The following is a 25,928-nucleotide window of genomic DNA, read 5'->3' on the forward strand; positions in this document are numbered from 1 at the left end:
TATCACTTAAATAAGAAAGAGCGCTCCGGAGCATCCACGTGTTCGTGCCACATAAACCCCGAAATCCCTTTGTCTTACCACATCTTAACCACTCCAGCTGTACAATCTCTAAATTGGTGTGGTGTTGTTGTTGCTTGTGGCTGCATTTCAAATCCTCCTCCACCACCACCACCACCACCTCCTCCTCCCGTATCCCAGGTTTGTCTGCTTGATAGGATGCTGGCTTCAGGCGTCCCGTCACAGCGACCGAGGGGGAGGTCAGCGAGGTCTTCTGCGCTGGTGGCGACGCCCAAGGGCCCTCCGAACAGCGGGACGGGTAAGGGGGGGGGCTGCCCGGGCGCTGGAGAGGTCTCGCGCAGCCCCTGCACACCACTTTTGTGAACGCCTAATGAAGAGACGAGCTCAGAGACGCCGGGGACTGTTAAGACGGCATTCCTGTAGCGGACGAGGAGAAAAAAACGCCAGGCGCGCAGACAAAAGGCAGTTTTTATTATTGCTGATGGATACGAGAGACAAAACCACAACAGTTAATAAATTGTGTATTAAAAGAGCGCGCTCGGGAGCCAAAGGTAAAATGGCAAACAGAGTGTAATGCAAGTTTGATGAGGGTTTGACCAGAAGCAAAAGTACTTTATACAAGAGCGAGACGTGAAATGAATCTGAGTCGAGTGTATCATTCGCCCTTGAACACCGAATTCAATCAGGCATTCAACTTATCATTACTCAAATGTAAGTCTGCATATAGAAAAATACTCTCTCTCTCTCTCTCTCTCATTATATATATATATATATATATATATATATATATATATATATATATATATATATATATATATATATATATATATATATATATATATATATATATATATATATATATATATATATATATATATATATATATATATATATATATATATCTCTGTTAAATTCAGAAAAGTAAAATAAACTTAAAATAGGAAAACCAACAATTGTACAATGCCCGTCGTACAATCGTTGTCATTTCGAGTGGTTATAAGAGTTGAAATGCAAATATATAATACATACAGTTAAACCTTTGCAGCTTTTACATCTTAGGTTGAAATATATATTTTCATTCACCGCGGAATTGCATTTTGATAAGTACCACACGTCACCAAATAAAATATACAGCCGTTTCCTTGTGCAAAGAGTGACATCAGTACCACACGTCAGTACCACACGTCGGTACTGCACGTTAGTACTACACTACGCGTCGGTACCACACGTCAGTACCACGCGTCGGTACCACACGTCGGTACCACACGTCGGTACCACACGTCGGTACTGCACATTAGTACTACACTACGCGTCGGTACCACACGTCGGTACCACACGTCGGTACTGCACGTTAGTACTACACTACGCGTCGGTACCACGCGTCGGTACCGCGCGTCGGTACCGCACGTCGGTACCGCACGTCGGTACCGCACGTTAGTACTACACTACGCGTCGGTACCACGCGTCGGTACCACGTGTCGGTACCACGCGCCGGTACCACACGTCGGTACCACACGTCGGTACCACACGTCGGTACCACACGTCAGTACTACAGGGTCTTCTTCCTCCTGGTGCCTCTGCTCATGCTGTACTGCACCTGAACAACACATAAACAAACATTGTAAACAACTATTTCTAAAGGGCAATTCACAGTTTTGGAGAGAAATATCCAAACAGAACTACACATGTTGAATCTGAATTATTTATGTCAAAGATTCTGTCCAAACATTTCACATTTTATTAGTATTATTATTACAATATTACTTTTTAAATATTTGGAAACAAAGACAATAACAAAAAGTAAAGAAAAGGAGGTCTTAACTATGCTAATCGACTAAAACTAGTATCAGAACTACATATACTCATTTGAACAAGTATTGATGCTAAACAAAAATGATAAACAGGATAAACACTGATCCTTCCTGAATAGTTTTGGAATGACCTTGAACATTATGAGATCTAGTGTAAGAGGTGAACACTTGGTAAAGCAAAGAAAGTGCTATTATTTTGTGTTGAAAATGATAAAAAAGTAAAGTATTCCCCCTCATTGTGTTATCAAAATCGAGCCCGAACTAGAAATAACACATAAACACTTGTATATTTAGACATTTCTTATCAAGTTGGATTCACCCTCAAGTCCACCATGTTTCACTTCAATACATTGTTAGTTTGTTTTTGTTGACGACGTTGCCTTTTCTAGATATTAAATAAATGCTAACAATAAACCACCCAAACATTAGCATAAATCAACATACAGTTCAATTCTACCAATCAATTTAGTATTTGAGCAGATTAGAACGTTATGACCTGACAAGAGACGGCCAAATATGGATTTTCTCTGCCAATATTGAGATCCACTTACATTTGCCCCCGACTACATCAATGTTTTATGTCAATATGATTAATAAAAAGTGAGATAATATCATTTTTATGACACAAACGGCCTCTTTAACTTGATTTCCAAACCTCCAACGCCACAATTTGAAAGAAATCCCATGTAAATATATCAACTTACAACAACTAGCCCCGATACGTTGTAAACCAAACCAGTTATAACTTTAAGGAGTAAGAGGGGAGCGTCTGGACCCCCTCACAGACGAGGAGGAGGACAAACGGGGTCAAAAAGCGCCGGGACGGAGGACATGGAAAACAAACGCTGGGCGATCCGGAACAAGTGTGCGACGGACGCTGCGGTCGGCGAGCAGCAGCAGCAACGTTCATTCTGGCGAGTCGCATTCACTCGGGGGTCACAGAGGGGCGCGGTCTCCGGGCGAGTTCGGCATGGGAACAGGCAGCCGCGCCGAGACCTCCGCCGGGGATGTGTCGTGACCAAAACACAACAGAAATTATACGCGGGCCGCATAATTATACAGGCAAGCCGGGGCTAATTATACAGAGAGGAGTGTGGGGAGAACGCCTGGGAGTACGGCGGCTCTCGCACGGCGCAAAGCTGCGGGGCGGCGGGATTTGGGGGGCTTCCTGGCTGCCTGATCCGCGGGGGCTTACCTTCTGCACATCTGAAGGCACCCGGGACAGGAAATCGAGCGCCTCGTTGTTGTCGATGCTGTACGGGTTCCGCAGTTTCTTGGTGAATTTATTGACGCCTAAAACAGAGATTCACACCAACGTATCATTAGCGGGAGTCCCCATCGTCGCCGCGCTCTTTTGTTTCCACACAAACAGATCTCTGCAGACGAGAGAGACGCGCGCCTGTCCACCCAGAATCCCGCACCAAAAAAAAAAAAAAAAAACACAACACAAGTGCTGTGTGTTTGCCTTTTTAAAATGTTTTTGTACTTTCACTTCGCCGGGCAAGATATCACAGGCTTGAACAACAGGTTTGTCATTCTGAGCGTCACATAAAAAGTAGACTAGCAGAGCCAACATGGATGAATAAGCATTAAATGTACAGTAGATGCGGGTATTTTGACCCGGGTGGTACTGCTGAACACTCACCCCAGGCTAAAACCATGTAACGCACGGGGATGAAGTACGTGAGCACCGTGGCGACGACGAAGATGATGAACGCCAAGCAGGACAGGAACGGCACGGACCAGTTGAACGTGCTGAGGGTTCGAACGACACACAAACACGTGAATACGATACAAGTACGGCAATGAGTGATACGAGAAAGTGAGTGAAAGTGACTCAAATGCACGGAAATGAAACGTAAGAACGGGTACTTTTTAATCCTCTCTCCTAAGCAGGCGATCTCATCCAGGATACTTTGAACCATGACGACCGTGTCTTGGACCATGTGGATTTTTTCTAAAAGGCCTTTCTTCTCGGACTCCTTTAGAACAACAAATGACACACAAAAAACACAATAAATGACATTAAACGATCGCATATGCACTGCTTCCATTTTGCAATATCGTGTACAGTTATGTTAAGAATAGGGGCGGGCAAAATTGACAAAAATTATTGCAAATCCAACAGAAATGTGTTAAAACATGTCTTCAAACGCATCAGTCGAGGTTTCATGATCAGACAAATGTGAAATGTGCATAAAATTTATCCCAAAAGTGCTGAAATATCACTTTATACACTTATTCAAAAGTCAACAACTTTGTTCCTTACCATTTTTAATCCGCTCTTTTTGTAGCTTTTTAACGTTTATATTCTTTTTACAAGGAACAATATTTAAATCTACATGCACAATATGATCCAAATGTTTGATTAAGTGCTCATCTCTAATCTAAAAAGCCTAAAACGACACTTCTTTGGAGATGGGGGTTGGACACGGCTTTAATCGTCTCAATCCTCGCCGCTCGGGTCCTAATATTTATCTTTAAACGCCGCGCGGCGAAAGAACGTGCGCTTTATTTTATACGTGGAAGTCCGGAGTGACTGACAGCCGAGACGTCTCACAAAACCAGAGTGAGGACAAATGTGTAATTACAGTCGTATTAATACAAGCGTTCAAAGCGGCTCTAAAGGATGTGTATAAATCCCAAATACAAAGGCGCATATTATGTGAACAAGTTTTGAAAGGGCTTCTTTTTTGTTGTTGAAAGTGGTGGCGGACCGGGCTGCACGGTCTAAAAGCGATAAAGCTCCGTTCTCAGGCTCATCCAGATCCCAGAGGAGAAAAGAGGGGAGGTGTGTGTGTGGGGGGGGCTTTAAAGTAAACAACAGACTAGACACCAGTGCGGATCTGAGGGCGTGCGGAGGGGGGCAGTGTCCACATCAAACACACACTCGCTGCTCCGGGTGAGGGCGAGGGGGTGAGGGGCCGGCGTCAGGAGGATGCAGTGGGACGGGGGGAGGGACGGCTGTTTATCGGCCAAAGTCATGCTCTCTGTCCTGGGCCCGACTCTGTGAAAGTTCTGCCGGTGGGAATTAGAACGAAGTCGTGCTAATGTTGAGGGAAAAGATGTGTAAAAATATGACACTGTGACATAAAAAATGACATAAAAATTGTCTTTTGAACGCGGGCGCGACGTAATCGCACTTCTCAGAATCAGGTTTATTGTTACAAGAGTCACAAACTAGAGACGATGAGGCGCAACATGAAGCGACAATAAAATCGCAACATGTGAAACAGTGAAAAAAGGTGCGGATGAAACAGTGATTAAATAAACCTAAACTTACAAACTTCAACTAAAAAATACGATTAAAAAATAAACTTCTACAAAATTATAAGACAAAAAATAAACTACTAAATAAGATAAAAATATAAATGTATACTAAATAATAAGATAAAAATAAACTATGAAATAATATAAAAATAAACTTATACTAGATAAGATAAAAATGAACTTAAAATAAATATAAAAAAAATAAACATATACTAAATAATAAGATCAAAAATAAACTTCTACTAAATAATAATATAAAAAAAAAAAACTTAAAATAAAGAATAATATAATAAAATAAACATATACTAAATAAGATAAAAAATAAACATACTAAATAATAAGATAAAAAATAAACATATACTAAATAGTAAACTTATATTTTACGATGGCCGGTATAGAATAAGCTTTGACAAAATCTGTATTTTAAAAAGATTTGTATGTGGTATATAAAAAATAAACCTGAATCACGTTTTGTGCCACAGTGATGAATCTTTTATGTTACCAGGAATTTCTTCGGACAATTAGGTGCACAGAAGAAGCAAAACAAATAAGCATGCAATATTAAAAAAAACTTCATGGAATAAATTTGTAAAATAAAACGTGCATGTATTAAATTAACTGTGTTTACATTTTCGTGCACGATTATATTGGACATGTTTGTTTAGAATACATTAACATTTTTACAGCATACAAAATCAGCTGTAGTGTAGTTTCATTTTCACCAGTTTAAAAAAGGATTAAATGCGTGTTTGTCATGTTTTATGCCTACACCATGTACAATCCAACGTCCCACGAACTACGTCAGCTACAACTGTCTCCCAATGATATGGCAGTGGATAATTTCAGCCGCTCTCCTGCTCCGAGCAGCAGTTTCGACTGTGCTGACACCACAGTCCATTCACGGCACCTACAATAAACTGCTGTCATTCTGATGAAGTATATCGCCGCCTAAAAGCGTGGTAACACTTTCCACTCAAGCGGGCTTTAAAAGCACGCCTAAGTACTGTCATTAGTTCCATATTGATGGTATTATATGGTGTATAAGCTTAGGGACTTTCCCAAATGCAGCGCAGCCCCTCGGCCAACCCCTTTATTAACATATGAATGTGCGGTGACATGTGGAAGCCGGCCTGTGAGGTCTTTATTAAGCCTCAATGTCGGTCTGACAGCCGCGAGTTGATCAAGTTAGAAGAAGTTGTCAAGTGCTAAAAATCTCAAAAATAACAATCGATGCGTAGATTACAGACATTTTACTCGTCTTTTACCATTCACAGCACGGGGCGCGTCAGATCAGCGCAAACATACCTTTTCATCTTCCTCCTCTTCTTCGGCCACATCCATATTTTCCTTCCAAAACAAAAATAAAGGAATATTTCACACAGAGGATAATTTATTGTTCGTGAATTGAAAAAAAAACAGCCATTATAATTCCTAGTGTGACGTTAGTGACCCTGAGGTCTGCCTGCATAGTCTCTGGCTGTCATTGATGGACACAGCGCGCAGAGTTTTCCCATGGAACATGAACACGTCTTGAGGTAAGGGAAATTAAACTTAACGTAATTAATTTGGGTCCACTATAAACCCATCATCACACGACCGTTTTACGAGCGTTAAAGTGGTCTTTCAGTGAATCATTTCCAGTTACTAAACAGTTCATTAAATGTGACATGTGCAGTCTTAGTGCTAATAATAGCGATTAGCAGTTCTTTTCAGTGTCTGTATTTGTTGTGTGTGCGCGGCAGCAGTTTGTTTTATCATTTATATATTTGTAAGTGCTTCTTTTACAGTTCAGTAAGCCATCATTTTAGATATGAGCGCAACAGCCCTGAATTTCAATGAAACAATATTGTAATTGGTCTCCAAATATTAGCATTGTAAAGCAATAAAAAGTGAATAAGGTTTTGGCTAACACAATATAAATGTATTTGTGCTTTATGGGATGTATTAAACGGAATAAAAATAAATAGCAAACCTTTCACTTTATCGTTTTACCAACGCTTGAATTTATACAGATTAAATATATCCATCTATTGTTGCTTTTTTCACACCAGAGTCATTTCCACTACTACATTGTACAAAAGTCTGCATGTGTTCACACTCCTTTTTCAATGTGTTAATATTTAACAACTATTATCATTATTATTCAGAGACCACTGTAATGGCTTAGGGTTACTTAAATAACTTCATATATATATATATTCATAAGATATGCGGATTAGAAACAGGGGGGAATATAACAAGTTTATTTTTAGGTTTTAGTGCCATTTTAAAATTCAAGGATGTGGGATTCAGTTTTTCCCCCGATTTAAAACTGTTGCATGCGTTTGGTTTTAATTTAAAGTACAAAATAATCACAAAAGGCATCAAGTCCCGGGTAAGTACTTATAACAAAAACACACACCAGGTCTTGACTGGACGGAGAAGCCCGGATTTGCATGTACTTCCACGAGATGAGCCCGACTAGGGAGAGCGGCAGCATGTAGAAGTCCCAGTTCCACACCAACACAACAAACAACTGCAGGGAGAAAAACACAACCGCAACTAAGTACAACGTGCAACTCACATTTGCGAACGTAATTTATTAAGGCACCATTACTGTGACGTATAAATAAAAGAATAAAACTAACTAGTGGTATATCATTCTTTATTCCAACAAACACTGCTAGCCCTGAACATGTGCAATACTGACTTAACCATGTGCAATACCGTCATATTCATGTGCAATTACTGTCATACTCACACGCAATTAATGTCATATTCATGTGCATATAACTGATGTAAATAAGAGTGTTTACTTTACCATTATTATTAGTATTGTTTGTCTTATACCAGCTATTTTATTATTTTATTTGATCTTTATTTTTATTTTCTTCCCTCCATTACCTATTAAGATATGAGAGGACCTATTTACAGGAGTTTTGTTAAGAGTTTTTGTTTTGTTAATAAGAGTTCTTTTTTTTAAACTTCCTATAAGTTATCTGTCCTTTCCCTCTGTATCTACTGCGTTGTAACACCAAAATTTCCCCATGTGTGGACAATAAAGGCATAATATATTAGATTATATTATATTATCTTATCTTAATAGTGCCGTCTACTGTTTCATGAGTCATTCGTCATCCTAATTTTATCTTACGCATCATATATTTAAACATGTCAACCGCTTGAGTCTTTATGCCCTAAATCATTCGTTTGCTTGAAATATTTCCCCCATGGGATTTCACTTGACAAACTAACTAACTAACCAACTCGTTGCTAGTTGATTCCAACCCTAAAACCCTCTCTTACCCCGGTGCGCACGCCGACACGAGCGTGATCAACATAATTGTTGGCTTCTGTAATCAGGGCCGTATTAATAAAGCTGACCGCGCCATTTGTTGCAGCCACATGGAGTCTCTGTGTGACATTCCTCGCGCCGCTGCTGATACATGCGCGCCCATAAAGGGATAAGAGGATATTATGCCTCGATTGGCTGAATCAAAGTATGAAATAATCCAGACACAGAAGCAGCATTTGCCAAAGTGGCGCCGGGCCAAAAACGGGGTGGAATGTTTTTTTTTTTGTGGTCGTTTTTCGCCAATGAAAAAGTGCACATCTGGTAAAGGCATCTCCTTTGAGCCATAAAAGGTCGATACTGCGCCTGCCCCTAAAAACAGCCGCCCACCCACCCGCCGCCAACACCGCTAACTCTACAAGCGCCACCAGTAGATTGTGCAAAAAGCCCAGCACACTCTGTTATCGGCCGCCAGAATCAGGGCACTGGGAGCGGAGTCGAAAAAAAAAAGCCCCCACCTCCCTGGAGGGGGTTACGTGTTATTAGTGCGGAGCCCGTAAACGGCCGAGGGCGGAGGGACGGCCGAGGAGTCACGCTCCGGCGGAACCGTATACGCCGCCCGTAAACGACGCCGATAATTGTAAAGGTTGAGAGGCATAACGGGTTGGAGGACAGGGCCGACACGGTGTTCTGGAAATGCGATCGAGATCAGAGGACGTTAAAAAGAAACAAAAAAAATGAAAGGGCAGATAATGTCTGTGGGGCTACTGTACGGAGGGGCGGTCGCAGGCGGCGGTGGGATTTTCAGGGCTGAAGCCTCACAATGGGTTGGCGTGGTACGGAGTAATCCAACAGCACCAGAGTAACCCAGGCCGTGTATAATTCTGTTTCACAAAAATGCACATACGAGCACGTTATATACTATTCAGAACACGCTTGTGGTCGTCGCTAATTGTTGTGACGGTTCAGTGTGCGATTTTGATTTGATCGTGATTAATCTTGCAGCTGTGCGACCGACTGAATTGATACGTGGAGCAAAGTGTAATCCAAATTGTAATGAAAGATGACACTGGCGCGCGCACACGAAATCGGATCATTATCTGACTTATTTACTATTTAAATGGTATGTAAATGGAAAAAAACATCTGGTTTGTTTCGGTCCTTTTTGTCGCTCGCCTCGGCTTTTATGCATTAGAGCGGCCGGATTAATTGTAATCAAAATTGGCAAATTGTAAAGGCTGCATTTTTTTTAAACTACTATAATTTCCTCCACAAACAACAAAATGTCCTGTTTTATATCACAATACTACAGAAAAATTGCAGTTAGATCAGATTCCCAGTCGTGCAGCCCATGTCATTTAAATACGGTTCAGATATCAGATAATAATCAGATGCTGGTGTGGACGTAAACATGGCCACATCCATCAAGACATTCCTCAGAAGCCGAGCAAAGCTATAGTGCCCTCTATAGGCTGACGGCTGTAAAACCAAAAGGAACTTTGTATGACCTTGATTGCCTGCATGGTTAATGCATGCTGCTGTGTGCCATCTTTATCAGCCCGGATGCAGTTTAAAATGATGTTGGAGAGATCAGCACCCACTTTAAGAAGGTGTGCTCAAAGCTCACTCCTCTATTTCAGTCTTTGCAGCTGCTTAGCACTTGTTAGCAACAATGGTAGGAAGGGAAATCAGCCTTATCGCCACGGAGCTTTTTAATTGGACTTGTGTCTGTGTAATGGTCTCCAAATCAAACCGAGCACAGACTGGACAGAGGGTTAATGAGTTGTCAGAGACGTGGAGCAAAAATAGACTCCATCTCGACTCCGCCGGGACTCCTCTCTCTCCAGCTGAGGCTTAACTCGGCATTCGCACAGGCACGCAACGTCAATACGGCCATTCCGACACGGAGCCGGGGTCGGGGCTGCGGTTTGGGCCGAGCTCGACGCCGCATTGATTAAGGCTCTCAGGAGGAGGGTTCAAGTGGAGGTGGCTTAGCTGCTCTCGCCTTTGCGCAGTTTGGAGGAGAAGTGCGGAGAAATGCAGATTGTGTGCCGATAAGTAGTTAAGCCACTTTACCAGGAAGGCGAGCAGGCTCCTCTGGGTATTCTCCCACTGGAAGCAGCTTTTGATGTACTGCATCGCCGACATGACGGCCCGCAGTAGTGTCTGGACGCGCGCCACGTTTCGAGCCAGGGTCTGAAAGACAGGAGTTTGAAGTCAGGTTTGACTGAATGAAAAACAGTTCATTAAAATTACACTGCAAGGACACACTTAAACGCCTGTGCACTGGCTATTTTGGTAGTGAATGTTCATCTGACACAGTGTTTTGGTTGTAGTAGTCTTAGTACTCAGTAGGCAACTACTATACTCAGAATGTGACCTGATTTTCCCATCCAACTCCAGGCATTAAATCGCAGTGAAATCCTAACTTTTTCTCCGGCATGTAAACCAATTTTGGCATTAATAAGCATTGTATTGTCTCCTAACAAAGAGTCTTTGTGGAGTGGACAGACAGTCAGGCACCCCGTCTCGCACTCTGTCCCGCACACTGTATATCAAACTAATGTAGCAGAACAGTGAGCAGGAACTCTGTCACAGCCGGGGTCAATTACAGCCCCGACGCACTCATTTAGCCCAATCCCAGTCCTGGCTTCTGTGTTTTGGCTCTTCTACAATCATCAAACTTAAGTGGTTTCAGAATCAGTTCACACACAAGAAGACATTTGGCAATAAACAGAAAAACATTGAGCGATTTGATGTTTTCCATGGGCATTTCATCCAATACGGGGACCATTGTCAATGTGCCGTGACCTTTCACCCTTGACCTCCTTAAGAGCTGCTTGAAATGATTGTGTATTCATTTGAACAAATACGACACGTACAACAGAAAGTAAGTACAAACCTTCTTAGAAAACTTTGGATTATCTTCAATAAACAGCCTCTCTCTGGGTTGAAATGTTCTTATACTTGCTTTAATCTGAAAATATAAAAAAGCAGATTCAAATCACGCAAACATTTTTTAATTCACAGACAGTTTTCGAGGCTCTAAATCCTTTCTTTTTTTATGCCACGTTCGTTGTTTTGCTGAAGGTTATTGCACATTTGAAAACGGTGGGTCGAGTCGTTCGCTTACAGGGTTAAAAATGACCTCCAGCTCCAAGGTGATGGTCCCCTTTGACAGGCCGCTCAAGTCCTGTTTTAACAGCGGCAGCGTGATCTGTTGTCCCCCGCGGATCTGCAGGACAGAAAGGGCACGGGGTGAGGCGCGGAGTCATGAACCTGACCGGCCGTCGCGGCACATTACGTCTTAGCGAGTCTCCGACCTGCTGCAGCGAGCGCCCCACTTTTCACTTTCGCTCGGGCCAAAGGTGCAAATATGTTACCGAGACAATGAAGCGAGACATCGTACCGAGAGCAGAGGGATGGCAACTTTCCCCAAAAAGTCTGGCGCCTTGTCGCCGTCCTCATCGAAGACCGTCACCATCAGGACGCCGTGAATGTCTTTGACGGGGCTGTGGACGGACACAAAAGGCCAGAGACATCGCAAATGATATTCAACGTCAACAACAGTGATATGAACTCGTCTTCTTTACTGACAGTGTGATAACTCTGTTCCACTCTGGGTACAGGGTTTTATAAACGGTGGGTGTCTGGAGTCGGTCGTTTCCCAGGTCCACCACACAAAAAGGATCGCTTTTACCTAAAGAGTACAGTACGTTTAGATGATTTAAATGTTTCAGACAAGAGTGGACACAATGACTATCTGTGAAGAATTAAGAAATACTTTACAAACCGTTTATGTCGGCAGCTGTCAAGTCTGAAGCTTTGAGGACTTTCACTTGGAGGAAACCGACGTCGCGCATTTGTTTGAATGAGTTCTTCAAGTTCTGGTGAAAAGAGTTTAAAAACATTCGTCTTTATTGAAAAAAGAAACAAGAGAAACTTGAATTAACCTAAAATCAATCATCAATGCAAAGATGCTTCGAGCCGTCTTTTCAATAAATAGTAGTTTATAAGCTAGTAATCCCATAAAACGGAGATAAATTATATTAAAAGAATATTCATGTTGGCTTTCATCCATATTGAGGTCAAAAAAGGTAACGTTCAACTGTCAAACACTGCCCCCCCATGGCATGTTGCTGAAATACAAATATATCTAACAGGCTTTTATTGTATTATCCAAAACAAATAGTCTAAAAAAATTTGAAATATGTTAAGTAAACAAATAAAAACGTGTTGCCTAATTGCTTGTTACTTCCTCCAGTTGATTTACTTGCATAAAAGCACAAAAAAAAAGACAAACTCAAAAAAGACGTCTAGAGTTCAAAGGTACATCCTACACTTCTGTCACGTTTAAATTCTGCGCAAAACTAAATGCCATCAATGCCACTTTTGGGACGGATCCTGCATTAGACAGTTATGATATTTGCAAGCTGTGTGGACGCGTCGCGTGAAGTTAGACGCGCGCGCAGATGTTTGGATACCGACATAGTTCTCCAGCTGGTTCTGTCGCTCGTGCGGCTCGTCAAGCGGCGCGGCGCACAGGTCGGACAGGGAGACGCCGCCGCATGTGTTCAGCTCCACCAGGAAGAGCACGCGGCCCCTCCCCATGTCCAGCGCGTGCGTGAAGAGCTGCCTTTGATTGACAGAGATCTGGGACAGGTTCACTTCACACCTGCTCGCCAAAACACAACACAAAAAACACACCTAGGGTACAGAAAACCGGCACCGCACACCTGCTTTAGACTCGTTCCAATTTGCATTCGCCGACAACGTTTCGCGGCAGTTGCATGTTTTGCGCGCCGTGAAAGTTGACATGACGAGATGAAAGTGTTTGCTCACAATCCCAGACTCTCCTCGGTCTTCTTGCGTCCCTCCTTGGACCAGACTTCCACCTCCATGATATTAGGACAGTCCATCAACTGGTTAAACATGAACCTCTCCCTCCACTGGGGATTGGCCATCTTGTTTTGGTTCTAAAAATCGTAGAAATAACATCAGTCATGTTTTTATAATGAGGCAGAATTTCAATTAAGAGGTGGTCGATAATGACGGAAATGAATATCTCTGTGTGTGTTTTTTTTTTAGTTTCCCGAGGACAATAGTCAGTTGATATTCTGTCAATCCAACGGGAATGTGTTAGAACATGATGGGTTTGACAAATGTCTGTCAAACCCATCACAAAAGTGTAGAAATATCACCTTAAACGCTCGGGGAAAGTTTACAAAAACCTTTTTTAATTATAAACAATATACTTTACTCAAAAAACAACCCTATATTGCCACCTTTATTAGAATATACCATATTTTCCGGACTATAAGTCGCACCTTTTTCATAGTTTTGGCCGGGGTGCGACTTATACTTATATTTATACTTATATACTTATACTCCGGAGCGACTATGTGATATTATTTGTTATTTTCACACTTGCAACCGCATTTCATACTCCAGTGCAACTTATACATGTTTTTTTCTTCTCTATTATGCATTTTTGGGCTGGTGTGACTTATACTCCAGTGCGACTTATGGTCCAGAAAATACATAAATATGTTTACAAATATATAAAAGTGTTATCTTCATGAAAAGTAGGACCATTATTTGCAATCGGAATGGAAAAAACAAACAAAAAACAAAACAAAACCATGCCTTGTAATGCATTGAACAGGCTTGTATCCCTTCACTCCATAGTCAGAGGTAACAAGCTTCTTTTCGTAGCCATAGCTGCCCTGGGGTAAACTGACAGAAGTGAGGCTGCCAATCCGCACCATCAGCCCCTCCCACCACAAACAAACACACACCACCTTCACACTCGGCAAGGGTTGGTGCACGAGCGCTCTATCCACTGCGCCACTACCGCTCCGTGTGTGGGATTCATGCATTTCGTCCAGGAGGAACTCAAACTAAGACGATATGCTATGCAAAAATGTGAGGATGATGAGCTGCTGAATGGGGGAAGTGGGGATTAAAATGAGTCTATCGCAGCTGAGCAGAGCTTTGGGGACAGTTTGGGCAGGTGAGGAAGCAGGAGACGATTTTCACTATCAACCACCGCCAAAGCGTCTTAAATTTTAGTTGAGCAGTTCATATTTTGGTCTTCTCTCGAACGTTAATGCGGTTGGATGCGTTTGAAGGACGTGCTCACGCTCGCACAAACGCCACATTGGGATCGGGACTGAACTAGAACCAGGCCAGCTCTAAACCAAGACTAAAAACGGGACCAAATCAAGTCGACGTCAGAATTAAACGGGGCACAAACTGGGACTGAGCAAGTACAAGTGTGAATGTGATCGGAAACATACATGAAAAAAGTACCTTGCTTTTAAATCTCTGCTCTCCGAGTTTGAAAGAGACAAAATAGTGTCCGGTTGAAGGCTCGGTGGGCATGTTTTTGCCTTCCACTAGAGTCACCGTCACCACTGACGACCACAGCTGGCTCTTCTGTAGAATTTCTGACAGAAAGTTCAAATTTGTGAATCCAGCCTGTAAGAGGAACAAGAAAGGAACATAAAACTCGTGCAATTTTACAAACCCACTCAGAATCTACATTAGAATACATTTTATCAGACTGTTTTTTTGTTGTCTTTTTCTTTTTCTTTTGTCTTTTCACTTAGAAGTCAATTGTTAAAGTGTTTAGTCCATGGTTAACAGGAATGCGCATCACGGTTAGCGCCGGGATTCACAAAAGCCTGCAGTAATCCTTTATATAAAATAACGAATCTATAGGTGGATAATTAGACAAGCTGCAGGGAGAACTGTTTAACCCCGAATCAATTAAAGCACGTCAAAGGCGCCCTGAGGAACTCTTCCATATGTTGCACCCCCAACTCCCAGAAGAGGAATGAGCAAAGAGGATAAGAATAAGGGGCTGTTACATGAGAAAAGTACAAATACCTGCATTATGACATATTATACACAGTTTATCTAGTGCATGATATGATTTCAGAACGGTAACCAGCGCGCAAGGATTTCAAGAAATCACTTTTTCATCTTGCTGCTACCAACACAAACACAAATTAAAACAGTAACTATGACAACAAGCTTTTGTTTTAGCTGTGAGCCAAGCATGCATCTACACGTCTAAGCTAAAAAAGCACAAGCAACAAAGCTGTAATGTTAGCGCACTCTGAATGCAGTTTTGACCGTTTCATTTTAGAGATTTGCTGCCCTCTTATGGACAGATGAAGCATGGACACTGCTACATTTACATGGCCAGTAAAAATCGAATAACTACAATAATCAGACAACTTGACTATTTGATCAGACTGTGGGTGTTTGTCAATATACACAAAATTCATCTGCAAAAATACTTGGTGAAATGTGCTGGTTAATTGCTAGGATTTTTAGAGTAACTGTTTTATTTGGAAGTACAATTAATCTTTAAAATGTTTTGTCTTTGACACATTTGTTGTTCCTTTCCTGCAGAACTTTTCCTCGTCAAAACACACCTGCGAACAATATGAAAGGAATCAGATTACTCATTACTTACATTTGAATCATCTGATAATGCCAGAAATCAGATATCAGCTTTCCGGCGCACATGTAAACAAGTGGACTAAGTGGATCCGAGCACTGTCAACAGCTTAATGATTTTCTGAGTCATTTACCGAGTTCTTTTCATACGAGAACAATGAATTTTCTGTATTCTCCGGACTATAAGTCGCACTTTATTCATAGTTTTGGCCGGGGTGCGACTTATGTGATATTATGTTATTATTTTAAACTGCATTTCAAGATGAAATGTCTGTTCTTGGTCTTGGATTTTATCAAATACATTTCCCCCAAAAAATGTGACTTATACTCCAGTGCATCTTATATATGTTTTTCTTCTTCTCCATTATGCATTTTTTGGCTGGTGCCACTTATACTCCGGAAAATACGGTGGTTTGTTATTAACACATTAGCTCGTTAGTACCGCAGCGAGCCTTACCCTCGTGCTGAGCTTTCTGGACCACCGCTGCAGCCGTCGCATGCATGTTAGACAGAACGACACACAGGTTAGTAGGCCGCGGGGCACAGACTCTGGCACAGCATGCTGCGGAGTATGGGGATCGTGCGGGGTGTTTCGGGGCCTACATTTAGTTTCTGGCTGCCTCCATCTCTGAGCGCCAGCGTCATGTCCACCAGCAGCAGCCCCATGTCCTCCTCCAGGCTGTTGGGGTCGTTCAGCGGCAGGGACAGCTCGTTTGCCCTGCGAGGAGGAGAGAGAGTGGCACAAATGGAGCTGGACACACGGCAGAATGGCACGGTGAGGTGTTCTCGAGCGCTACGTTCAGAAGGTGTTTTATTATCTCGCAAACTATGATGTGAAACTACAGAAATGATTACCTAATATGACCGATTAAAGGCTGCGTTGGTGCAAGCAAGCTAGGTTGAAGGAATATTGAATTAGAACACAATCTTATGCATTCTGGTACATTGCTGAGTAAAGTCAATCGTAATAAACATCAACCAAGCAAAATGACACAAGAAATGATTATTTAATGAATATTTTCAGGTGGAATGTGTCTACCTTGTTCTTGAACTTGTAAAATCATCATATTTACTGGTCAATTCCAATACAAACACCTAATTGAGAAGATTAATTGCAACATCAAGCTATTGCCCAAATAAATTATACAGAACAAACCAGTCCCAAACCTCGATCCATGACTCTAAGAACTGCTAAATATGATATAAATATGATGTGCTTTGTGTGTTTCTTCTGTGTGCTTGGCCACATTGGAACATACTACAGAGTTATTCCTGTCCGTGCATATGTAGTGTAGCACGTATTAACCCTTTTCATTGCACAGGTTCTTACTTGTCCATCTCCAGTTCACTCAGAACGACATTAGTCGAGCCCATGAAGTCATCGGTTGTTAGATCACGGTCATACACCTGTTATTTGAGACAACACCACGGATTTAATGGCACGCAAAACAAATACATAAATACTGTTTCAAAAGCTGAAACTGATTTACCTTAATATAAATCTTCTGGTTCAGATCTTTGACCGGTATGGAGAAGGTCTCGTTCCACAAAGGATTCAGATTTTTGTACACAACTTTGCTCTTGTAGAACGTTTTCCCGTCCAATTTGAATTTGACGTATGGGTCACTTGTACCTGTAAACGTAAAAATCTGATTTATTATTTTAACACAACAAGCAATTTCTACTTTGTTATTTATTTGTTGATGCAGGCAAACTATGAGACTCGGTGCAGACGAGTCAACCCAGAGAGAACAATGTGGTTTTCCTTCCTAACTCAACATTCTGATAACAACCTGGCTTGTTTTTCAAAGTTAAAACTCTACTCATCTACACATCTAAACGCGAGCGCTGCAACTAATCATTATTTAAGACGTTGACTAGACAGCAATTTTTTTCTTCAATCAGTCAACAAGTCAAACATTTATTATTAATGAATGTGACTTTGGTAAATTACTCAAATCACACAATGCAAAGTCATGAAGAATGAGAGTTTCTACGCTTTGTTCTTCTTCACACTCTTATTTCGATTTGATATGGTTTATATTCAGTTACTCATGGGAAACATGGACACACGGTACACATTAAAATGTACATGAAATTATGTATACTCTATTTTGTTTCTATTTTACCATATTTTCCGGACTATAAGTCGCACCTTTTTTCATAGTTTTGGCCGGGGTGCGACTTATACTTATATTTATACTTATACTCCGGAGCGACTTATACGTGATATTATTTGTTATTTTCACACTTGCAACCGCATTTCATACTCCAGTGCAACTTATGTTTTTTTCTTCTCTATTATGCATTTTTTGGCTGGTGCATCCGTGCGTAGGCTTATGCGGACGATTGATAAATAAACAAACTATTATTGTACATTGAGATTAGAGCTGTGTTTCGATTTAAAATTTCAAGAATCGATTCGATTCCGATTTTTACGTTTCAAAAATCATTTTTTTCCGATTTCTCAGATCCCATCCGATTCGCTCCGATTTCGATCTGATTTCGGATTCGATCCGATTTCGATTCGATCCGGGGGTTAATGTTATTAAAAATGAAAAATGTATTTGAACCGTTTCCTTCACATCATGACTGTGTAGAGAAGCAACATATTAAAACTAGTATTATATCAATATTAAACAGCAAATCTTATAAGTATTGGTAGTTACTGATGGAAGACTGATGAAAAGGTTAAGGGTCAATCTACCTTGAAGAAAGATAATCCAGGAGTACTGAATTATCTTTCTTGAAGGTAGATTGAAGTTCACTGAGGGAAATGTAGAAAATAATTTTAATTAAAATAATAATAATAATAATAAAAAAAGAAAAATTAAAAAAAAAAAAAAAAAAATCGATCTTTGGACGTACAAATCGATAATCGGTCATTAATATGCGATCGATTAAAACTCGGAAAATCGATTATTTCAACCCAGCTCTAATTGAGATAATCAAAAATACATTTCTAACCAATAAAATGTTAACAATGGTGAATGAAAACTTCAAGAATATTTACAAATTAAGATTATTGATTAGATTATTTTAAAACAACAATCAAAGCATCAAAACAAAGCATCATGATTTTAATATTTGACTCGCCACAATTTTTCCGGTTAATCATTGCAGCCATACTAACTCATACTAAACTATTCTATTTCCTTTTGTGATCCATCGACATATCAATTCACGACATTCCTTTCTGTGACATTGCCGACCACCCAGGGCTCACAACGTCCACGCTGTTCCACAATTTCATGCTTTACTTTTGCAGCAAACAGATGTCTGCGAGTACATAAAAGCCCTCCATGTTACAAACTAAACAAACCACATGCTTTTAACAATAATGCAGTAGGAAAAAAAAAAACCTAATCCCCTTGATCCCTCTCTACAAACAAAACTATCAGCCTTATGTAATCCAAACACATGGCGAGTGAAAGGGTCGGAGAACAAAAGCGGGCGTGGCGCAGACAGGTTCTAATTTGTCGTGTGGAATCCGGCTTCGGCTGCGCAGCGTCTCACCCGACACTCAGTGTTATTGACTCCGGGCTCATGACAGCTGTGTTGTGTGCTGTAATCAGATATTCACACGTGTGCGATGCCACTTAAAACAAGGCGGCCATGACGGTTCAGAGTAGATAACGTGTAATCTAATATTTATTACCGCTGCACGTCGAGCGTGTGCAGTTTTCAGGTAAATAGTGGTTATTTTCAATTATTATGTAATGTGGGGAATAAAGTACAAAAAGTTTAGATGCAAGTGGAAAAACAACACTTAGGATTAAAATGGTAGTGGTATGTACTGTATTTTCTGCACTATAAGGCAGACTTAAAGTCTTTATTTTGCTCAAAAAACGAGCAGTGCGCTTTATAATCCACTGCACCTTATATATGGATTATCATATGGATGAAATCTGGTCGTGCTTACTGACCTCGAAGCGATTTTGTGTGGTACACGTTTTGTTTAATGCGCCTTATAGTCCGGTGCGACTTATATATGAAAATGATAGAAAATGAGACTATTTGACAGTGCACCTTATAATCCAGTGTGCCCTATAGTGTGGGAAATATGGTAGTATGTGTGGTATGTAAACAAACCGAACGACACACCTTTTTTAAATGTTTACCCAGAGTTTGCAGCATGTCCATTACGACAGGGCACGATGTGCTTACCGTATGTTCCAGACTATAAGTTGCACTTTTTTTCATAGTTTTGGCTGGGGTGCGACTTTGTTTATATTTCTACTTATATACTCCGGAGCAACTTATATGATATTATTTGTTATTTTCACACTTGCAACCGCATTTCATACCCCAGTGCAGTTTATATATGTTTTTTTCTTCTCTATTATGCATTTTTTGACTGGTGCGACTTGTACTCCAGTGCGACTTATAGTCCAGAAAATACGGAAGTTCAACCGCCTTTGCCCACTATCTTAGCTCTGTTTAGCAACATCTGAATGACATAATAATTTCCCACACAACACATTTTGCAGCATGAGAAATCTTATTTACTTTGAAGGGATAAAACCCACAAAACGATTATGCTTGAACGCTTAAAACAGAGGCACTTTCATATTCTCGCCGTGTTGAAGAGGTTATTTAACTGAAAATCGGGCTACTGTTCAGATTTGATGCTACACCACTAGAATGCTCTGAGCGCTTGGTGTAACTCGCAAACGGCGCCACGTTTACCTGCCGCGGCGGTGTTTGTTCTGCCCCAGCCTTTCGCACACACTCAAACACATGGTGAAAACTGCGCCACCGCTGTCCGCATTATTAGCGCTTCCTCCTGCGCTTCCCTGCTGCTGGTGCAGAGTGTACTGGCGTGCGCCCAGATGACAGGCCTATCCGTCATCTCAAGTCTATCTGATAAGCGGCGAGATAAGGCGGTTACCGCATCGGTCCCTGATGACGAGGTTGCGTCCTTCCTTCAGCGTGATGGTCACCAGGAAGGACTTGACGGGCTCCGTGACGTCCGGTCCGGCCGGGGTCTCGCTGCTCGTCTCGGTCTGAACACACAAAACAGATCGTTATAAAGAGCGGCTCCACATGCTGGTGCTATAGTGCTTTGTATCTATACATTGAACTTAGAAGCCTATTTTAGTTGGGATTTTTTTTTTTTTTGCAAACCAATAACTGCAACTCCTAATTTTTTATTTAAGTTATCGGTTTCTTATTATTATACTTCTGTGTCTATCCAATCAAACTAATAATTTGTATTGCACATTTTACCAACACAAGGTCTCTAAAGTGTAGAGTACAAAACAAGCACAAGTAAATTGTTAAAAAATAAATAGATGCGTATGAACCACATAAAAACGAATTAAAAACATAAAATATATAAAATCAAATAAAAACTAATGAAAAACATAAAATATATAAAATCAGATAAAAACGAGTTAAAAACAACATAAAAATATATAAACTCAAATAAAAATGTATTAAAAACAACATAAAATATATAAAATAATAAAAGACAGTTAGAGGACCACACAATTCTCGTGCCGGGTTAAATGCCTGTGAATAAAATCTGTTTCTGTGCATAATCTGTGTTGCAACATTGAAATTTCCCCATCGTGGGACAAATAAAGGTTATATTATCTTAATTTATCTTAATTCACACCGAACTATGTGCTTAGCTTAGTACTTCCCTTTGAAAAACATTCCCTAGAGGTCAGTTAATAAATGAATCTTCTTTGACTGGGTCCTGAATGTCCCTTTATCTTTGACAGAATATTACAGCATTTCCTTTGCTCAAGGGCTCATTTTGTTTGGCAATAGATTTTAATCTCTACAAAGCATCATTTGGATCATCATTTGGAGGACAGAGAATTGAGCTGGATTCCCGCCAGACTAAATATTAACCCTGCTGAAAAACAAGACAAAAAATAGGTCACGCTGCACGACATGTGGAAGTGTTTTTCACATAAAAGATAATATATTGCATACTGTGTTGTACCTACTCGATTACGTAAAGCACTTACAGTTTGGGTGTCTCCGTTGTTGCCCGCGTCACCGTTGAATTCGGGATTTTCATCTTGCTGCATGAAGAAAAAAAAAAGAATGTTTAAAAAACATTCTGGATCCCGGGGGACGTAAAGCATTAACTGTAGAAACTAAGCGACTGGTAACGTAACATTTTTTCTACACAAAACTTAAAAACTCAAATCACAGGTCATTACACAAGGTCGGAAGGATTACTCTTCTACTTCTGCTTTGGCAAATTAAAAAAAGTCCATGATTTGATTTCGTGGCATCAAAGGGAAATGAAAGTCACACAGGATCTGATAAAAAAAAAAAAAACACGATTCTTCTCAGATAACTACAGTAAGTGTTCACTCCAGCCTCAGAAGACAAATTTGTACTAAAATGCCCGAAGAAAGCAGTTGTCATCATGTTAAAAAGCATCAAAAATTATGCACATGTCGTTTGTGTTTTGAGTTCACAGTAATTCGATGTCGTCAAACATTTTGTGTCCTACTGTACATCGGCAGGAGAATTTAGTGCTTATCAAGTTACAATAGATGAAGGGGAAACTCTTACTTGAACTTCACTGTCTTGTACTTGAATGTGAAAGAAAGCACAGACAGATTTGACGATATTACCGTATTTTCCGGATTATAAAACGCACAGTTTTGGCCGGGGTGCGACTTATTCTTATATTTATACTTATACTCCGGAGCGACTTATGTGATATTTGTTATTTTTACACTTACATTTCATACTCCAGTGCAGTGGTTCTTAACCTGGGTTCGATCGAGTCAACCCCAGGGGTTCGGTGGAGGTCTAGTCACACATCCGACTCATATGATTCGTGACACGCCCCGCTTGTCATATGTGTCCTGCAGGGAATTTGGTGCGCTCAGTAGTCGACTTGTAACTGTCGTGATGTCCATCCTGTGATTTCTTCTTAATATTTAAGACCACCTTTCTGGGTAAAGTATTTGTGTGGCTGTTTTTGCCGATGGCATTACTCGTGTACTTTAATTGATGAGAAATAACTCCCACGGGACTCCGATGTAAAAAATAGTTAACAAAGTTGAATCCAGTTTTGTGACACTTCTTACAGGAGTAATCAAATACAGCTATTCTCAAAAAATAGAATACTACGAACTGTTGATGCACGGTTCATTTTGTGCACCAGTAAAATGTATACCTATGTTTTAAATTTGAAAAAATCCTATTTTATCTTTCCAATTAAGAAGGGTTCGGTGAATGGGCTTATGAAACTGGTGGGGTTCAGTACCTCCAAAAAGGTTAAGAACCACTGCTCCAGTGCAACTTATATATGTTTTTTACTTCTCTATTATGCATTTTCTGGCTGGTGCGACTTATACTCCGGAAAATACGGTACATTTTAAGTCTGATTTATGGTTTTAAATCCAAGAAAATTAGGATTTTTTTTAATTTGTACACTAATTTTCAGAAGATTTAAATACTAAATAAGATATCCAAGATCAAAATAAATTAAATAAAGGTAAATTCTTATACTTATAAAATGCCTTTCTTTAACATATGAAAACATTACACGACAGAAAATGTGTAATAAATGTTTTCCTTACATTTATACACCTCAGTAACCTGCAGAATAAAAGCGTGTCCTCTTCACCTGCAGTGTCTGGTGATGCTTTTCCCGAGCCTACTACAAGCACACTACTACAAGTCATTTATCATCTTTCACTTTATGATTTAGTCGATATTGTTGTTGCGTGGCGAACGAAAACAGCTCTGACGTTCCCAGCTTGTTCAAATAAAGTTGACATTATCTACCGAGGACAAAAGTAGACAGGTGCGGATAAGCTTGAGTGTTGTGTGCTTGACTCGGGACGGTCAGGATCCCTCTGCAAATAACTAAACTAAATATCACACCCTGAGCCCTCGTTGACGTTTTTGGCACGGCAAATGTACATAACGTGCAGGAAAATGATGTTGATGCGACGGCTTTACCTAATCTATGTGTGCTTAAAGTGCATGTGTCAGGTTCTCAGGTTTTTTGCACTGTTTTACCCGGTTCGGTCGGTTAATCCCCGTGGTAAAATATTTTTCGCAGTTTATATCGGTTAAGTGGCATTTTGTGAAGACATTTTGAAAAATAAAAGTAGAAAATGACAGGAAATAGAGTTGAAGCAGAATCCCTCTGTGATGTCATCAATAAGCATCAAAAATGCTTATTGATGACATCACTGCACAGTGAGGGAGCAGCTATGTAACAAGGATATTGAACTATTGGCTATTGGCATGAGGCCATATTATCTGCCCCGGGAGTTCTCACATGTGATTTTGATCGCAGTCTATGTGGCCCCGTCTGCCAATGCTGAAAATGCTTGTGAAGCACTGCTCTCCTGCACTTGTAGGCTGCAAACACAGCACCCACAGGCTCTCTTCCTCGTCTCTGGTGACTTTAACCACGCTTCTCCCTCTTCTGTTCTACCAACATACACCCAGTATGTTACCTGCCCCACCAGAAACAATAGAACATTGGACTTGTTTTTTGCCAACACCAAGGAGGCTTATTCTTCTTCCCCCCTCCCTCCCCTGGGCAGCTCGGACCACAACCTTGTACATCTGAGGCCTGTGTATGAACCCATCGTGCGCAGGCAGCCTGTGGTGTCCCGTGAGGTGAGGATGTGGTCTGCTGAGAGCGAGGAGGCTCTGAGGGACTGCTTCAGCACCACTGTCTGGACTGAGCTTTATGACCCACATGGGGAGGACATCAACACCATCACAGAGTGCATCACGGACTACATCAACTTCTGTTTTGAGAACATTGTTCCCTCCCGGACGGTGCGGTGTTTTCCAAACAACAAGCCATGGTTTAACCGTGAACTGAAGGCTCTGCTGAAGGAGAAGAAGAGAGCCTTCAGGGAACAAGGAGGAGCTGAGGACTGTGCAGAAGGAGCTGAGGAGGAAGATCAGGCAGGCTGAGGCCGGCTACAAGAGGAGGATGGAGGAGCAGCTGCAGCAAAAGAACATTCAGGGAGTGTGGAGGAGCCTGAAAACCATCTCGGGCTTCAAAATCCCCCCTGCCCAGACAGAGGGGGATCTACAGTGGGTGAATGATTTAAATGCTCACTTCTTGAGGTTTGATCAGTCACCCGCCCCTCCCCCTGCACAGCTGCATGCCCTGCATCTGTTCCTCTTCGCTTATCTGCCTCGGACCATCAGCTCCCCACTTCACCTGGACTCACCCATCCCCCCAGCAGACGGTCCCCCTGCCAACCACTGACTGTCACAGCAGCACAGGTGAGGGGTGAGCTGAAGTGAGGAAGGCAGCAGGACCTGACGGCATCAGCTCCAGGCTCCTTAAGTCCTGCGCGGATGAACTGTGTGGAGTTATGGAGCATGTCTTCAACATGAGCCTGAAGCTGAGGGTGGTACCACAGGTCTGGAAGACCTCCTGTCTGGTACCTGTGCCTAAGACACCGCGCCCCAAAGACCTCAACAGCTTCAGGCCGGTGGCTCTCACGTCCCACCTGATGAAGACACTGGAGCAGCTAGTTCTGGACCACCTCCGCTCCACCGTGAGCTCAGCCATGGACCCGCTGCAGTTTGCATATCGGCCTGGCATCGGAGTGGAGGACGCCGTCATCTCCCTGCTGCACCGCTCTCTCTCTCACCTGGAGAAACCTGGCAGCTCTGTGAGGATTCTGTTCTTCGATCTTTCCAGCGCCTTCAACACCATTCAGCCGCTGCTCCTGAGGGACAAGCTGGAGACGGCTGGTGTGGAGTATGACCTGGCAGAGTGGATCCTGGACTACCTCACAGACCGACCCCAGTTTGTGAGAACCCGGAACTGTGTGTCTGACACTCGGACCTGCAGTGTGGGGGCGCCCCAGGGCACTGTCCTCGCGCCCTTTCTCTTCACCCTTTACACTGCAGACTTCAGACATGACACGGACAGCTGTGTCCTGCAGAAGTTCTCTGACGACTCTGCCATCATCGGACTCATCACGGACGACGATGACGCGGAGTACAGGGGACTGGCGCAGGACTTTGTGGACTGGTGTCAGCGGAACCACCTCCTCATCAATGCGGGGAAGACCAAGGAGATGGTGGTGGATTTCCGCAGACGCCACCCCACTGCCCCCTCA

General features: G+C 41.7%; 1 protein-coding gene across 1 annotated transcript in view; it reads right to left on the reverse strand.

The window, feature by feature from the left end:
• Window positions 1-974: 974 nt before the first annotated feature.
• LOC140381040 (multiple C2 and transmembrane domain-containing protein 2-like) overlaps window positions 975-25,928 on the reverse strand; it is a 39,992-nt gene continuing 15,038 nt past the window's right edge. Inside the window, exons 3-22 of the mRNA XM_072465056.1 lie at window positions 21,822-21,878; window positions 20,732-20,846; window positions 17,331-17,473; window positions 17,171-17,247; window positions 16,444-16,558; window positions 14,683-14,850; window positions 13,213-13,346; window positions 12,859-13,045; window positions 12,164-12,257; window positions 11,968-12,070; window positions 11,780-11,882; window positions 11,504-11,605; window positions 11,273-11,347; window positions 10,447-10,566; window positions 7,501-7,614; window positions 6,405-6,446; window positions 3,702-3,811; window positions 3,475-3,584; window positions 3,025-3,122; window positions 975-1,615 (exon numbers count right to left, since the gene is read on the reverse strand). Coding sequence (XP_072321157.1) covers window positions 1,568-1,615; window positions 3,025-3,122; window positions 3,475-3,584; window positions 3,702-3,811; window positions 6,405-6,446; window positions 7,501-7,614; window positions 10,447-10,566; window positions 11,273-11,347; window positions 11,504-11,605; window positions 11,780-11,882; window positions 11,968-12,070; window positions 12,164-12,257; window positions 12,859-13,045; window positions 13,213-13,346; window positions 14,683-14,850; window positions 16,444-16,558; window positions 17,171-17,247; window positions 17,331-17,473; window positions 20,732-20,846; window positions 21,822-21,878 — 2,115 coding nt within the window. The 3' untranslated portion in view covers window positions 975-1,567. The remainder of the gene's footprint in view (window positions 1,616-3,024; window positions 3,123-3,474; window positions 3,585-3,701; window positions 3,812-6,404; window positions 6,447-7,500; window positions 7,615-10,446; window positions 10,567-11,272; window positions 11,348-11,503; window positions 11,606-11,779; window positions 11,883-11,967; window positions 12,071-12,163; window positions 12,258-12,858; window positions 13,046-13,212; window positions 13,347-14,682; window positions 14,851-16,443; window positions 16,559-17,170; window positions 17,248-17,330; window positions 17,474-20,731; window positions 20,847-21,821; window positions 21,879-25,928) is intronic.

Source organism: Eucyclogobius newberryi, unplaced genomic scaffold (genome assembly GCF_026437365.1).
Source record: "Eucyclogobius newberryi isolate DKJ021-1_F unplaced genomic scaffold, fEucNew1.0.hap1 SCAF_5, whole genome shotgun sequence".
In the NCBI taxonomy this organism is placed as follows: Eukaryota; Metazoa; Chordata; class Actinopteri; order Gobiiformes; family Gobiidae; genus Eucyclogobius; species Eucyclogobius newberryi.